Source organism: Mustela nivalis, assembly GCF_964662115.1.
Source record: "Mustela nivalis genome assembly, chromosome: 12".
In the NCBI taxonomy this organism is placed as follows: Eukaryota; Metazoa; Chordata; class Mammalia; order Carnivora; family Mustelidae; genus Mustela; species Mustela nivalis.
In genome coordinates this window covers 77,784,456-77,799,559 of record NC_139031.1, presented here as the reverse complement: position 1 = coordinate 77,799,559, position 15,104 = coordinate 77,784,456, and the positions used below count along the sequence as shown (strand labels likewise).

The following is a 15,104-nucleotide window of genomic DNA, read 5'->3' as shown; positions in this document are numbered from 1 at the left end:
ACATTGCTTTATTAACTTTCCAAGAGTCTGTCTCCAAGCTGAAAACTCACATCTGTGTTTGAAAATGAGAGGTTATCAGCAAAGGGACGGCTTTTTAAAAATAGATTCAACTTCCTGGGGCACAGTTCTCAGACAACAGGTGTTGGCTGAAACGTCAAGATAAAACACATCAATTCTTTTGTGGTTCTGCTGTCTTCGTGGTCCCTTTTAGGACACGGGTTGTGTCCTGAACCCTGAGACGGAACACTTCGCTCTCACTAGTCCTTTCATTTCCGCTTTAGGATTAAAGACTACACAAGGCCTAGGAAGAGATATTTCTCAGGCCTGCTAAGTGTTCCTTTGCCCCTTCATTTCAGGCTTTTCTAATGGCCTGAGAGATATATTAGCCCAAGAATCTAGCTCACTAAACCTCAGTCATCAATTCATGATCTCTGGAAGACAGAAAACTCACCAAGTGATACAAATAATAAAGTCTGCCCGTTAAACAGTCCTGCAAATTTCCCCAAGCATCCTCTCCTCTGAGCCTTATAATGTAACACTGGGGTTCAAGATTAAGTTAATATTATCCTTGTTCTTCAGATGGAGATGTTGAAACTGAGAGTTGGTTCTGCTCCGCTTTACAATGACGCCTCTTTGCCCTCGACCCCACGGCTGGACTATGCAGCCAGGCTGGACTATGCAGCCAGGCTGAACTATGCAGCCATCCGCAACCCAACCGGAGCAGATGGGAGGGTGGAGGCCAGCACATGGAGCTCCGGCCGTAACAGGACAGCCAAGTTCAGCAGGTAGAGGTCGGATTCTGAACCAATCTGCTTGGAATCAAATTTTTAGGCCCTAAGAAAACCCTGAAAAGTTCTTCATATTCTAAAGTTACCTTTCCTCATCTATAAAACAGGGAAGATAATAATACTTCTCTTAGGGGACCAGCTTGAGGGTTCAATGGCTTAGAAAACACACCATGTTAATTCCCAGCACTTGGCATACACCAGCAGCTGCAATTGATCAGAAAGCAAAATTATAATCCCTAGAAGAAGGCTGTTAGTAATTACTCATGTCTGCACAGGCTGCGGGAAGAGACATCAACATAGACTCAAGTACACTGTGAATACCTACAAGAGAAAAAATAAGAGTAAAGTCGCAAAAGGGAAATAAACAGTCCACTCCTCCTGTCTGACTCTACTCATCTCTTGTTACAAATCACAAGGGTGGTTTTTCCACACTGAGCTGGGACCAGTGAGATCAAAACTGATTCTTAGATCCACTGACATTTGCGATCCAAGCCATTCATTCAGTCATCTCGGACACTCAGGGAACCGCTGTGACGGCAGCTGCGGGTCATTTCCAGATCTTTGGGAGACCTGAAATGCCTTTTTAAGGAGCGACCAGGGTCAGGCTTTGCAGGAATATGGGGAGGAGGGGGGGTTGCAATCTTATCAACCTCATTGTTTTGTTTTCTTGACAAAGATCTGTTACAATTCAAATTTCTGCCCTGTGCTGAATATTGGATATGGGGTTGGGTGGGAGCACTTACAGGGTGGGGCAGTAAACTACCCCAATCTGCCAAATAACAAATAAATTGTGTTACTGGCCAAAGAAAGAACTATTTGCTCTTTTTTTTCTTTTTTTTCTTTTCACTGATATCTTGCAACATCTCCCTACAATAGGTATATGCATATATTAAAATCTGCAAAACTACACAGACCTTCATGGTAATCTGTCCCCCAAAAAAGGTAAAGAAAAAAGAAAAAGAAAAAGAAAGGAACCAAATGTTGTTGTCCAAAGGGAATACAGTGGTAAAATAGAGTTTTGTTACTATCAAGTCAAGAAAGACTCTAGTTGGTATAACTCAAAATTTGAACATTGCTAATGTATATGTATTACATTTCTGAATCATGTCATTTCTTTTTGAGAATGGAATCTGTAATCTGGAGCATTCCTTCAAAAACATCTCCAGCAAATTAAAAGTGTGTCTATCCTGTTCTCCAACCATCTGCTTTAATTCTCAAGGCTGTTTCATATTTCAGAAGTTACTTTGTAAGACATTGTTCTTCCTCTTGATCCCTTCCTCACCTGCCTCCGTCAGAACATTCTCCCATCAATCACAGCCTCTCTCGGCTCTTTCATCTCTGCCGTTTGGCCTTCTCCCTCTGATAAGCCCAAATCTCCCGTCTGGTAACACTTACCTAGTTGTCTCTACAACCTTGCCCACCCTCCACAAGCCTTTTTCTAAGAACCGTCTCCTGCTCTATTCATGGTAATAGCAACTGGCCTGTTGCAATGTAGAGCCTCCCCCGGAGATGGTACCAACGTGTGCAGGAGTGACCCAAGAAGCCGAGGCAACCAGAGTCCTTTTTACAAACCCCATCTCCCAGTCACAACTGAACGGGCTATAGATGGCGATCCGGCCCATATTCAGAATATCGACATACCTTGTTTAGGAGGCTATGTTTTGGACTAGGACTCTAGTCTCAACCCGGTTCGAAATTTCAGTGGAGAAAATGTAAACCCTCACTGCCATTCAGTAAACACCGGGAAGCAGAGAAAGCCGATTTGCAGGCACAGAGAGGAAGGAAGACTTAGGCAAAGAAAACCAGGGACGGGAATGAGAGATGATCCTGATGGCAGTCCCACCCGCTTCGGCAGTGGTTGGCACATGCTTGACCTTAACTCCCCTCAGGGATCGTCCCTCCGGCCACGTCCCCTTTTAAGACAGTCCTATGGGTTTTTACTATGTACAATTCCAAATTGCTTGATAGAACTCTTTATTCTGTAAACAAAAGAATGCCAAATCCCTTAAACTTCCTTTCTGAACAAATTCATTGCAAAGTGCCTTTAAAGTGCCTGCACTTGCTGTTACAATGCCACCGGCTACCAACTCCTCAAGGCACTGAAACCACGCTTCCTTCTTCAACAGTCTACGGGAACTGTTGCCTTATATTATCCAAGTCTTCTCCAAATACCTATTTCTAACGGCCTAACAGTCATCTACAAAGACCCTGCAAACTCAAGATGTCCATTAGTGAAACTATTAGTACTTCCACCATTCCTCCTGTGTTCTCTAGTCTACCAAGTTCAGTGTAGCCTGGTTTACCTGATAGGGCTCTTAGAATCCCCTCTGACTCATCTCTTCCTGATTCCTCAAATCCCATAACCAAGAGCACCTGAAATTTTACTTCTGCCTTGTGTTTCCCATCTGCTCTGCCCTCCCCTCACCACTATTCTTTTTTGGACCTTAGGCATCTCTCGCTCTGGGAACGATGCAATGGTTTACTAATGGCTCCCCCTGTCTCCACTTCAATTACGGGCTCTCTTGAATCTATCATCTACATACTGTGATTCAACACGTATTACTTTTCCTTTTTTAATTTTAAAAAACCCTAGGATGAAGGCCAACATAGTTTGAGTATGCAGAGCTGGGCTACCATAAACGTCCACATTGTTGGGAACGCTGCCCATCCCCCACTTCAGGTCTTATAAAAATTACAGCCCTGATGCAAACATTTTACAACCCAGACTCAAACCCAGCAACATCTCTTCCCATCTGGAAGCCCTATGCCTAATACAAAATAGATGGTTTTTCTTCAACATGCTATGTGCTTTTCCTTAGTCATGCTCTGACAGATCCCTGGCTCCTTTATCGCAGGTTTGGAGATGTAAATGTCTTCCTTGGGGACTCTCTTCCTCATTTTGGATATTCTGCATGTAGTTCAGTGCACTACATAATTTACACTGAATACCAATACCTGTGTTAATCATTAAATTACATGTGATGTTAAAAATACTCGAATCAGGAGACATTTAGAAAAAAGTGCCAAATAAAACATAATGTGTACTATGTACTCAGAAGTCCGAAGCCTACCTACCTGGAAGGTATTTCATTCTAATTGTCATCTAATTGAAGAAATTTACTTCTGGAATTTCTTTTTTCATGATCAGCACTTAAGCTTTTAATAAAGTGTTATACTAATATCTCTTATCTAATTAACCATTATCCCAAGGTTTTCTTTAAAAAGAATTAGGCTTAATTGCTTCTATATTTGAGATCTTGACAACTGTATGGTCTTTGATTTTTAAGGTGAATGCCCATATTATAAATATTTAGGTTTCTATAAATGAATATGTTCAGGAAACATAATTTCCAGGATAGCCACGCTCAGTTGGCAAGTGGCGGCGGGGGGGGGGGGGGGGGATTTTAAAATTACTAGTAGCCCCTTTAGCATCCTTAATGTAAATTTGCACCACGTGTAAATTGGAAAGCTCCTTTGTCTGCCCCTTGTACCCATGCATCATTTCTCATGGTATTTTCACCACAACAACTCTTGATCGCTTTTCTAAAACAGATTTCCTGAGTGTGCCTAAGCCCATTTATTTTACTGAGCCATTCTTCCTTTAACCCTCAAAATAAGACATCATTAATGTCTAAACGTCCCTTTCTATAGCCTGACAGTAGGCACCTTAGACAGAGAACAATTTTATTAGCTCTTTCTCCTCTTTCCCCTAATTATCTCCCAAAGTAGGTGGGAAAATGTCAAAAGAAACAACTGTCTAGACTGTTTGACAATTTTGGTAGAAGTGTTGATCATGTATTCCAGATTTATCTGTGCATCAAAATCCCTCAACAATTTCCCTATAGAGACAAATGTCCGAGGATAAAGAGAAAGGCCCCTGAAACTGTCAAAGAAGATTCAAACAAGAAGGTCCTGAGGTCTGGTCACAGGTCACTTGGTAGAAAACAAAGCAAAAACTCCCCATTTGATCTGATGTTAGAGACAAATAATAATAAATCATGATTAAGAGTAAATGCATAGCTGTATGAAAGAGAGAGAAGTAGCAATTAATTGTTTGAAGAATACGGGAGTTATTTTTCCGGTTTGCCCAGAGACAACTATAATAAATTTTTAATGACCCAGGAAAAAGAATTTTCAAATTGACAGTAAGATCATGCCCAAATCTGAAGCCTTTAAAATGGGCAACACCATTATTATCCATTGCCATCATTTCTACTTTCAGTTGTTCTTCCATTTATGATACAGAATTTTAAATGTATCCTAATTTTTTTAATCCAGCAGAAGCATATGGTTAAAAAAAAAATCAGCAGAAGCAAATGTTAAAATAACATTTAGCCAGAAATATCCCGCATTCATATTCAAAGAGAACTTTAAATATTGCTTCATATGCAACAACCTGATCCTGCATTATTGAAATTAACTGTAAAAGTGTGCCAGTTCGTTGAGGCCACAATATCAATCCTTTCCTTGCTTATGATCTCGTTAAAATCTGTATAAATGGCAATTTTAAAGGAGCAATAATACTGAATTACTACAAATTATATAAACCTATAACAGAAATCTAACAGTTCATATTTTACAAATAAAATTTTTTAAAACTGTTCATATTTATACTTTACTCCTAAAGCATGTCACACCAAATATGTTTAATTCTCACAAATTTCTAAGTATCCCATATCTAAATGGCCAAAATAAAATCCACTTAGTATGCAAAGGTCTTTTAATATGTGCCCAACATTTAAAAGCAATAGTTTCTTTCCCATACTTATTTTGCTAAAAAGATGGCAAAATCATACTTTGTTACTCATCAGTTATGTTAACAACTCATCTCTATAGGACCTGAGCATTTCAGGCTACTTTTGTATACAGTATCTCATTTGATTCTCTTCACAAATTATTCTGAAACGCTAGTGTTATAAAAATATTTTGAAAGAGATTCAATCACGAAAAACAGATGTGGATTGGCACGAATCTTCAAGCATACATGACTGTTAATAAACTTACCTCACTGACATTTTTCTACCCTAGCAAACCACTTGAAGGTTAAAAGAAATACATGTCTGTGCATGCACTGATAAATAGATACATAAAAAGAAAATACCACCTAATAAATAAAATACTATAATACAAAGTAGGCGAATTATCTATGTATGCAATGTTAATATTTTAGACCCTGAAGGAAAAGGTAACTATATTATTTTTACGAAGTACTACCATTTTTATTTCCATTAACACTGAAGTCAATTGCCTTTTTCTTTCAAATCTGTCAACAATATGACACAATGAGTTTCATCATTTGGGACACACACACACACACACAATAAATCATGCATAAGCTACACGGTTTACCATCTTGATACAGTTCAAAGTTTACTGGAAAGCAATCCTATGAAAGGCTTGGGGACATTGGGTACTAGACATAAACAACCTATGAAAAGAAAAAGTAGCTGACACTGTGTGACACAGTGTCTGATGCACACATGAGCCTTAAGTAAATGAGGACGGATGTGATAGAACAGAGCTCCTTCCCCACGGTGAACAGCTCACACGCTTTCCTGAAATACTACAACAATACTACTACAAATGATGGAAGGCTAACACTTCAGTAATAACAAAATGTTACTTTTTTAGAAATACTGAAACAAATTCTGACTTTTTCAAACTCTTATCAAGTATGTTTATGCTGGAACTAATTATGTCTATACAAGTAAAAGACTGAAGGAAATCAACAAATCAGATGATTTCCCTAAAATATACTTCACCTTTATTTTAACCACTTAAGTATCCAGTTGAAGGTTACCAACAGTGCAAAGACATTTATTAGAAAATAAGATGTGCATTAAGAAGAACAGATTACTTTCCTGGAAATCTGTATCCGTATTAAAAAACAGGGAAAAAAGCAAAACTTCTGTGTGTGTGTTTTATAGAATGATATTCCAGAAAACATATCGATTAAATAATACTTTGTTATGGGTACAATTTTTAACTCTTTAAAAATTCCTAAAAGCATTGTTTTTTCTTACATATAGTTATAAACCTAAACGGTAAATGTGAATACCTAATTTGCATGTGTTATGTATATTTTTGCAAAACCTTACAATGTATAAATCCGAGAATGAAAAGCATTTTATTTTTTTTTTAAATCAATGTTGGAGAAATAATAGGAAAGTGTCTGTACAGCCAGATTTCTTTGAAGAAGAGGGGTAAAGTTTCTATTTTCAGAATGAACAACTTGCTATTGATTTTAATTTTAGATGCACTTATTAAATTATAATTAAACCAGTAAAAGCCATACTAAAATAATAAACATATGTTTTATTTCCTTTTTACAAGCCATAATAAGCTTAGATTCTTATACCTTTCCAAAATGCTTTTTAGATCACTTCCATTACACTCTGCTTAATGCTCATTCAAATGCCGATCCAAATAGCTACACATATATCCACGTATAAATATTAAGATACCATGTTGCTACTTATCTGAAAAACATACCTACTGTTGCATATTTTAAATATACACCTGTGGAATAATAGATGTCTTATAGTTAAGCTTATGAGAACAAATTGAAGACCTGAGAAAGGGATTTATTAATGTCATTGTTCTTGGGTTCTAATTTATGCTTTTTACCTCATATTTTAGCTTAAGGCACATTTCCTTCTACCTGTAGTATGTGAATAGAAATTGTTAAGCCCAATGAAAATAATTATATCACTTCTAACACGTGAAAAAGATAACCATTCCAATGTTATGATATAAACTTATTTTCTACAGCCTTTAAATATAAATTTGTCTAATAACAGAAAAAAATATTTATATCTGAAGTATTTAAACCCCAAAGTACTATTCTTTCATGAAATATATCTATTTCCTGTAGATACCTGTAATTCTTATTAATATATGTATTCTATTACACAGTTTATATTAAAATCCCCATATAACAATGGGCTTTCAGCCAATTATTCTGACTGATTGGTGTTATGATATGACTTAGATAGAAGTTTAACCTTAGTAATAGTTATAACTACAGTGACTTTTTTTCTTTTAAACCTGGATTTGTAAATAGATTCTGAAATAAAGAGCAACAGAGTTAAGTTAACATTACAATACTGGCTAACATACATATTATTCTGAGTTTTAAAACAGAAGTATTTTCATTAACGTGCTAAGAAATTATTTCTAGAACAAGCAAGAACTCCCTATTTGAAAACTCTACCTTAAACTACCAATATAACGTGTGCATACTATAACATCAAAATGATGTGATTTCCATTTATATATAAACCAATATGCATTAGGTGATTGATACCATCTGGCATATTTATGATTCACACTTTATTGAGACAATCATTTCCAAAAGAAAAGCCTAACCTAGCAAAAGAACTGTATCAAAATTCCTTTCTTGGTTGGGGGAGGGGAACCTTGTAATTTTAGTGTTAGGTCTTAGAACAGTTTAACTACACTTAAACCAGAAGAATATGCTGTATGAGGATATATGCTAAAGCAGGAAAAATTTAAAAAGAAATTTTAAATGACACATTTGTTTTATTATAATAAAACTTAAACCTTTAATATTACTGTAAACACTACTTAAAAAAATTAAAGCTTTGTATTAGTAATTCTAATTCAAGATTCACTCCAGTGATTGCACAATTAATTTTATACTGTGTTGATGGCATGTTCTTCTTCTAAAACTACTGATACTGCTTTTTCTGGGGAAAAATAAAATTGTCAAAAAAAAAGAATTTATTAATGATTTCCAGAGAAATTTATATAAAGAATGTAATAGTTTGCCTTTAATGATACTATAATCTTTGTACTGAGTTTTTATAAGCTTGAAATTTTTCCCAAGATTTGAGATTTATCATGATAAACACTCGATACCAATTCTTTTCTTGCAAGAAAAGCAAATGGCTCGCCTTGATAAAATTAACACTGCACTTTTTAAAATTTCATAAAGTTTATTCAGAAACCTAACTAGAAGTACAAATGTCAACTATCATTTCTCCTCTCCTCAGAAGATGGTATTTTAACTTTAGAAATAAATGACTGAAGACACACAAGACTTACATAAATAGCGTTAATGTTACTTACAGGAGACTGACTTAGCTCTACAAACTCTTTTATTAAAAGAGTTTCACTCTTTTACTCTACAAAACTATTAATGTTTCATATTATTTGAAAATACCTTAAATTCCCACTCTTAAAAAATAAAATTTTATATTCTTTCAAAGGAAAGAAATTGTGGTTTCCCAATTCCTATTTTTCTTCACTATTTATTTTCTTTCTTGTCTCCAGTGAATCTCTGACCATAAACACTAAGCTATTTTAATTTTTAGGAAAGAATTGTTTGTAGATGTCCTCACAATAAGGATCTGTACATTAATACTTTACAGTGGCATGTTCAGGAATAAAAGGTTGCATTTTGTTGTATCTTTTAAAAGTCACAGTTTCACCCAGTGAGGGGAATGATGCATCCCCTCCAAATGAAAGAAATACTGATAAATTGTCAGTTAAAAAGGACACGTTAAAAATATGTAAACTGCACACACCGCCTCCTTTTTAAAGAGCCACTTCTTTATATGATACAAATGCAAGCGAGTCACTTGAGTTCTCGCTCTATAGGCCAAGCTACAAAAAGAATAAAGAATTCAATCAATAAAGGTGTAATTTCCTAATAAGAGTGCATAATTTTGAAGCATCTTTAGAGTAATTCTTAGCCTATATATTTCAAAATATCCACTTGGAACATCCTGCCAATAAAAGAAAGATCTACAGATGGCATTTACCCTTTCGTTTCATCACAAAAAGGATCTGCAATCATTTTTATGGAAGATTATCTAAAAAGGAACATGACCGTAAATCAATGACAAAAAATACTCGACACTCCCCTTCTCCGGGTAAGAATGTGCATCCTTCGGATTCTTGCACTGACACCTAATGTAATAAATACTTTAAGCTGCATCTTAAATAACGCTGCAGGGTTTCAACTGGTAAAGGTTCACTATTAGCATCCACCCAAAACTCCAGTATTGAGCACGCAGCCAACAAAGGACAGCAAATAATTCCCAACAGCAGAAATACCGGGAAGGCTACCTTGGGCTTTGTTTTTGTTATGTAAAATGCATTAAAGTGACTCATCCATTTAAGATCACCTACTCTTAGAAGCTCTAAAGTAGCTTTATGGACCAAAATAAAAGCTTTCCCAAAATGCCCGATAGGCTCTTCATCGCATTTTTAAAAACGTGTATATATTTTTATGAGCTACTGACTTTGCTTCTTTTTTTCCAGCCTAAGAGAAAAGATAATTATTTTTCATTCCCTTCCTGCCGTGTGACTATACAGTTACCTTTAAAAACTCTATTTTCCAGAACAGCTGCGAATTTTTTAAGTTATTTTAGAAATGTGAAAAATAAGGGAAAAAAATGCAGGCGACTCTGGAAACGTTCATCCCTCCCTCAAAGAATAGGTTCTACTCATTCTAAGAACGGGAACGGTGTGTCTGCCTGCACTTAGATGCTCCAGATGAAGGATGAGGAGGTTGGATGGCGTGGTCCCGGTACCTGCAAGCCCCCGGAGCGGACAGCACTCGAAGCTGCGCCGAGCGAGCACTCCTCGGATGAGACTGTCAAGTGCGCCCAGTAATTTGAGATCTAAATGAGTTTGGGCACTACAGCAATTAGAGAGCATCCCCCAGGCCAAGCGCGGGAGAAGTCCATGCAACCCTGGCAAGCGTGAAATCACCTATTTGTAAAACACCCAAGCAAACACAACTTTTTTTTTTTTTTTTCCCCTGGACTGGGTTTGAGGACAGCGGGTATCTGGCTGGAAACTTTTTTCTCCCCAGTACAGCTAAACTCCTTAAGTCTTAAGAATCCTTTCCGAGACAGGCTGAGGCGCCGCGAGTCGTCGGCGGACGTTTCCCGGGACAGCCCGGCCCCACCGCGACGCCCGAGACGCCGGTTCGGCGCGCATTCCGGCGGCAAGCGGCGCGCACCTCCCGCTCGGCCTCTCCAGATCCGAGCCCCGATCGCTCCCCACCCCCACGGACAGAAAAGCCCCGCGCGTCGGGAACCGTCCCCGCGCCCAGCTCCCGCGGCACCCCTCGGCCCGCACTCCCCGCCCTCCCGGGCCCGCCGACTTACGTGACGGCCGAAGGGAACGGCTCCTCCGACGAGGGGCCGATCAGCCAAGATTGGAAAAGTGTCAGAGTCAAGGCCAGCAGGCAGCCAGCAGCCATCTTCGAGATCGAAGATCAATCCCGCCTCCCTCCCCAGCCGGGGGGAAGGAACGGTGCTGGAAACCGCGGGAGGAGAAGGCGCCCGCTCTGCCCGGACCGCGGACGTCTGGAGAGCTGGCGCGCCCGGGGCCGGGGCGCGGACTGGCTCGGAGGGCGGCAGGGGCGAAACCCGGCGCGAGGGAAGGGGCGGCGGCGGGCGGACCCACTAGCGCGCGTCGGCTGCTCCGCGCCGCGGCTGCCGCGCCTCCGCCGCCATCAAGGGCGACTTTGGAAACAGACCTGGGCGAGTCCGCCGGCGCTCGCGCGCTCTCGCTGTCTCAGTGCCTCCCGATTTCCTCCCTGATTTATTCCCCCGATTGCCGGGGGAGCGGGAGGAGGAGGAGGCGGGGGCGGAGGAGGGGTGACGGCGCTGGGGAGGGGGTGGGGGTGGATGCGGGAATGGGGGAATGGCAGGCGGAGAGACTTGTGGCAGGGAGAGGCTCCGTCTGGCTTCTCCGGGCAAGTCAGAGGGAGGTGGCTGGGGGTGGGCAGCAGGAGGGCTGGGCGTCAGAGCAGTCGGGCGGAGACGGGCCCGGAGCAGCCCTCCATACAAGGCAGAAAGGAACTCCCAAAGTCGGCGTCGGCTTGCTCCCGCCGCCCGGCGTGAGGCGGGGGAGCGGACCCAGCCCTGCGGGGCTCCCAGGGGACAGCCAGCCGCCCAGCGGGCATCCACAGGCTGGAGAGCTCCAGCCGAGTACTTGGCTTGCGTCTTCGGGGGTTATTTTTGCACAGGCAGGAACGTTCCCCCAGCCCTTCTCCAAGGCGCAGAATCCACTGCCTGCCTAGGAATCGTGGAGAAGTGATTTGACAACAAATGCAGGAGGGGGTTGTATTTGCATTTTAAAGCACCGCTTTCGACTCTACCAGGTGGCACTATTTATTTGCCCCGGAGTGCCAGAGGCTAGAGCCTCTGGCATGGCTGAATGAGAGTCGTGCCAGCGGCCCCACGCCCAAGTAGGGCTCACCTGGCGAGGACCAAGCCTCAGGGCCCGGGCTGAGGACTGTCAGAGGAGGACCTAACGCTGTAAAAGCTTTCCAGACCTGCCGTTCGGTAGGACGGAGTGGGGAAGGAACGAATTCTCCTTCCCGGGAGGACAGTGCTGCCAAGGGCTTTTTAACATCCTAGTGAGACTACCTCCAAAAGGTTCAAAACGCCCTGCTTTGGCCCCTGGGCTGCCTTGCCTTGACAGGGCTGCTGCAGGAGTGAGTTCCCTTGGTCAGTGTGAAAGAAGAAAAGGGTAGGCAGCAGGAACAGGTGGCAGTTTGCGAAATGGCCTTGAAAGGCAGAGGAGGGATGAAAGGTGGAGGGGGGGGGTGGATGAGCTAAGGAGCAGCCATATCAGACCAGTTTCACCTCCACCCCTAGGAAAAGCAATGGTGAGGCGAGCTCAGCCCTTCTAAAAAGAGCAGAAGGGTCTTGAATTAGGCCTCTCCCTAGGGCACAGGCCTTCTTCCAGAAGGAAATGGTGTGCCAGTGGTGGAAAGGTTTCCTTGAAAATCTTAAATTCTTAAACTCCCTATGGTAATGTGTTGGAGCACTTTTGGCAGGAAGTGAAAAGAATACCATTCCTGATGGGAAAAAATGACCATCCTGCATATGGGTAAAACCTGTAATTATGGGATGGCAGTAAGATTTTTTAATTAGCTCCTTTTTTAGTTTCACCAGGACCTTGTGAAAAGAAAAAGACCCTTATTAATTCAGAATTGATTTTCCAGCTTTCTGAGGGCAGCCTCCCCCAAACAGAGAAGGCTCATAGTACTTACTAGCAAAAATGTTAAAGTGTATGTGATTTCATGATTCTTGACCCGGTGATGTTTTCTTCTCCCTTCCTCCTCCTTTTTTGTGCCTTATTTGTTTTCTTTATATGCTCTACATCTCTAGCTTGCACTCTGTTTCTTTCTTCCTATTCTGAGTGGCCTCACAAAAGGCCCCCCACAGAGACTTAACTTGGTTTGTTTTTTGCTAAGCATAAAGAGTGTGGCCACAGGAGCTGGCAAATGAGAAATGAAGTGGATGTAATGGGATTGAGAACTAGAGCTTGGGAAGGATATTTTATGTAACTGAAGATGGCCTTCCAGTCCAAATTTAGATAACCAAATAGTCAAGCCCATCATTTTTTGCTTCAATTTTTAATGATTCAAAAGCAGATTTTCTTTCGCAGCATGGGGATTACGAATAGCAGAATTAGATGCCCATTACTGTCTATGTGATATGTTGGTATCATAATAGCCTCCCTACATAAAAATATTGTATTATATTCTGTCAATTATTTCAGTAATGACTTCAGACTTCCTACTAAGAAAGTACACCGTTTCCAATTTATATCTCTAAGAGGAAGAGCTTAAAGAGCAAAAGGAATGTAATAAACTTCGAGAAGGTAAGTCAGCCTTCATTATTTGTTGGCCTTTGAGCCAAATCTCAGTTTCTTTGAGTTCCTCTGATGAAGCACTGTGTTCTCTAATACCCGAAGTTGATGAAGAAAAATACTGCTTCTACAGGTCTTTCTGAAAGTGCTGGTTATCAACTGTAAGCCTAAATCATTGCTTAGTATTCTGTTGCGAGGTTTGCTATTAAATGCTTTATTATCCTAAACCTTTCTAATGAGGATATTCCAAGTGTGGCTTGTATTTCTTATGTATGGTAACTAAAACGGGATCATTTTCATAACATAGCATTACGTGTCTATTGGGTTAGCCATAGCCTTGTACAATGCATTGTTTCAGCTCCGTTAAGTTATTTTGAAAAACTCCATTAAAACCAGATCATATCCCATTAATTGGGATAAAATTTTGCTTATTCACCAAAATTGACTGTTCCAGATAAAATGTTTATGAAACATAAGGATTGATAATAAAACTTGTATTATGGGCCTCCATAAGCAAGAAGTCAGAAATCAATATCTACTATTCATTTAAGAGAAAATAATCTAATAAGGAAGATTAATGAGGATCAGCTGTCTGTATTAATCATTTTTAGAAGAAAGTTTAACCCAAAATATTTAGTTCTAACTTTTACTCACGACCAATTTATGATGTCTTCTAGCTCTCAATTGTTACTATATGTAAATGTTTAATTTGTTCCTTTATTAGAAATGGACAAAGAACAATATGAACCTAATGCCCATGAAATGTTCCCTCTTACTCCTTTTTGGTTTTAGGTTATACTATGCATATTGGTAGCATAAAATTTAAGTTTTGTTGCATTTTTCTGTGAGCATATTTTTGTATGTATATATAAGCATTTTGTGAAAAAAAATTTTCAGTAAATCAAATCTAATTTCTTCAACATTTTTGCCTTATGAGTAAGAAAATATAACTACAATGTTTTGTTTTTCTCTTATATACAAACACACACAGAGAGACTCTAGAAAGAAAAAATGGTTCTCCTTGGCAAAAAAAAAAAAAAAGAAAAAAGAAAAAAGTTAAAGGCAATGACTAATTTTCTGGGGGTTTTTTTGGTATCCATTAAGAAACTAAAAAAGCAATGACAACAGGCCTTATTTATTTACATGCCAGAAGAAAGATAGGACCTATCTCTGAGATGTATAGTGTGAGTCAGAATCAGAAATACTTGCGATCTGAGGCAGTACACTTCTAAGCACACACAGATGTGTGCCAGAGAGAGTCAAAGTTAAAAACAAATGGACAGAAAGCTTCAACTATCTCTGTCCTTGGGGAATATTTTCAGGAGATGGGAATAAGAAAGAGAAAGCAATTCCCAGGAGAATGGTTAAGGGTGCATGTGAAGATTTTTACGTCAGTGTTCACATTCAGTATTTTAATGCAGCACAGAGAGGCCATTATAGAAAGAACCATAGAAAAGACACTACCTTGAGATGAAGAAAGATAGTCAAATATTCCTACAAACAAGACAAATATTTAGAGGACTCTGTGGCCCAGGTAATACAGTTATTGACAAGGCATTAAACTTTTAAGGGAAGAATGGATGCAAAGTAACATTAAACAAATGCTAATGGATAGTAATAAATGAGTACAAAGTAACACTGAACAGGTACCAATTGGAAGCTTATTGTTTGCGC

The 15,104-nt window shown here is 39.8% G+C and overlaps 1 protein-coding gene across 8 annotated transcripts in view; it reads right to left on the bottom strand.

The window, feature by feature from the left end:
• The window catches only part of CACNA2D1 (calcium voltage-gated channel auxiliary subunit alpha2delta 1), a 509,819-nt gene extending 496,390 nt beyond the window's left edge, over positions 1 to 13,429 (bottom strand). For 2 of the 8 annotated variants that reach the window (XM_082692503.1, XM_082692506.1), the window contains exon 1: positions 10,931 to 12,616. In XM_082692503.1, coding sequence (XP_082548629.1) covers positions 10,931 to 11,025 — 95 coding nt within the window. In that variant the 5' untranslated portion in view covers positions 11,026 to 12,616. Of the gene's footprint in view, positions 1 to 10,930 lie in introns of all 8 variants that reach the window. The other 6 variants (XM_082692507.1, XM_082692510.1, XM_082692508.1 and 3 more) reach the window with 6 other exon arrangements.
• Between the last annotated feature and the right edge of the window lie 1,675 nt (positions 13,430 to 15,104).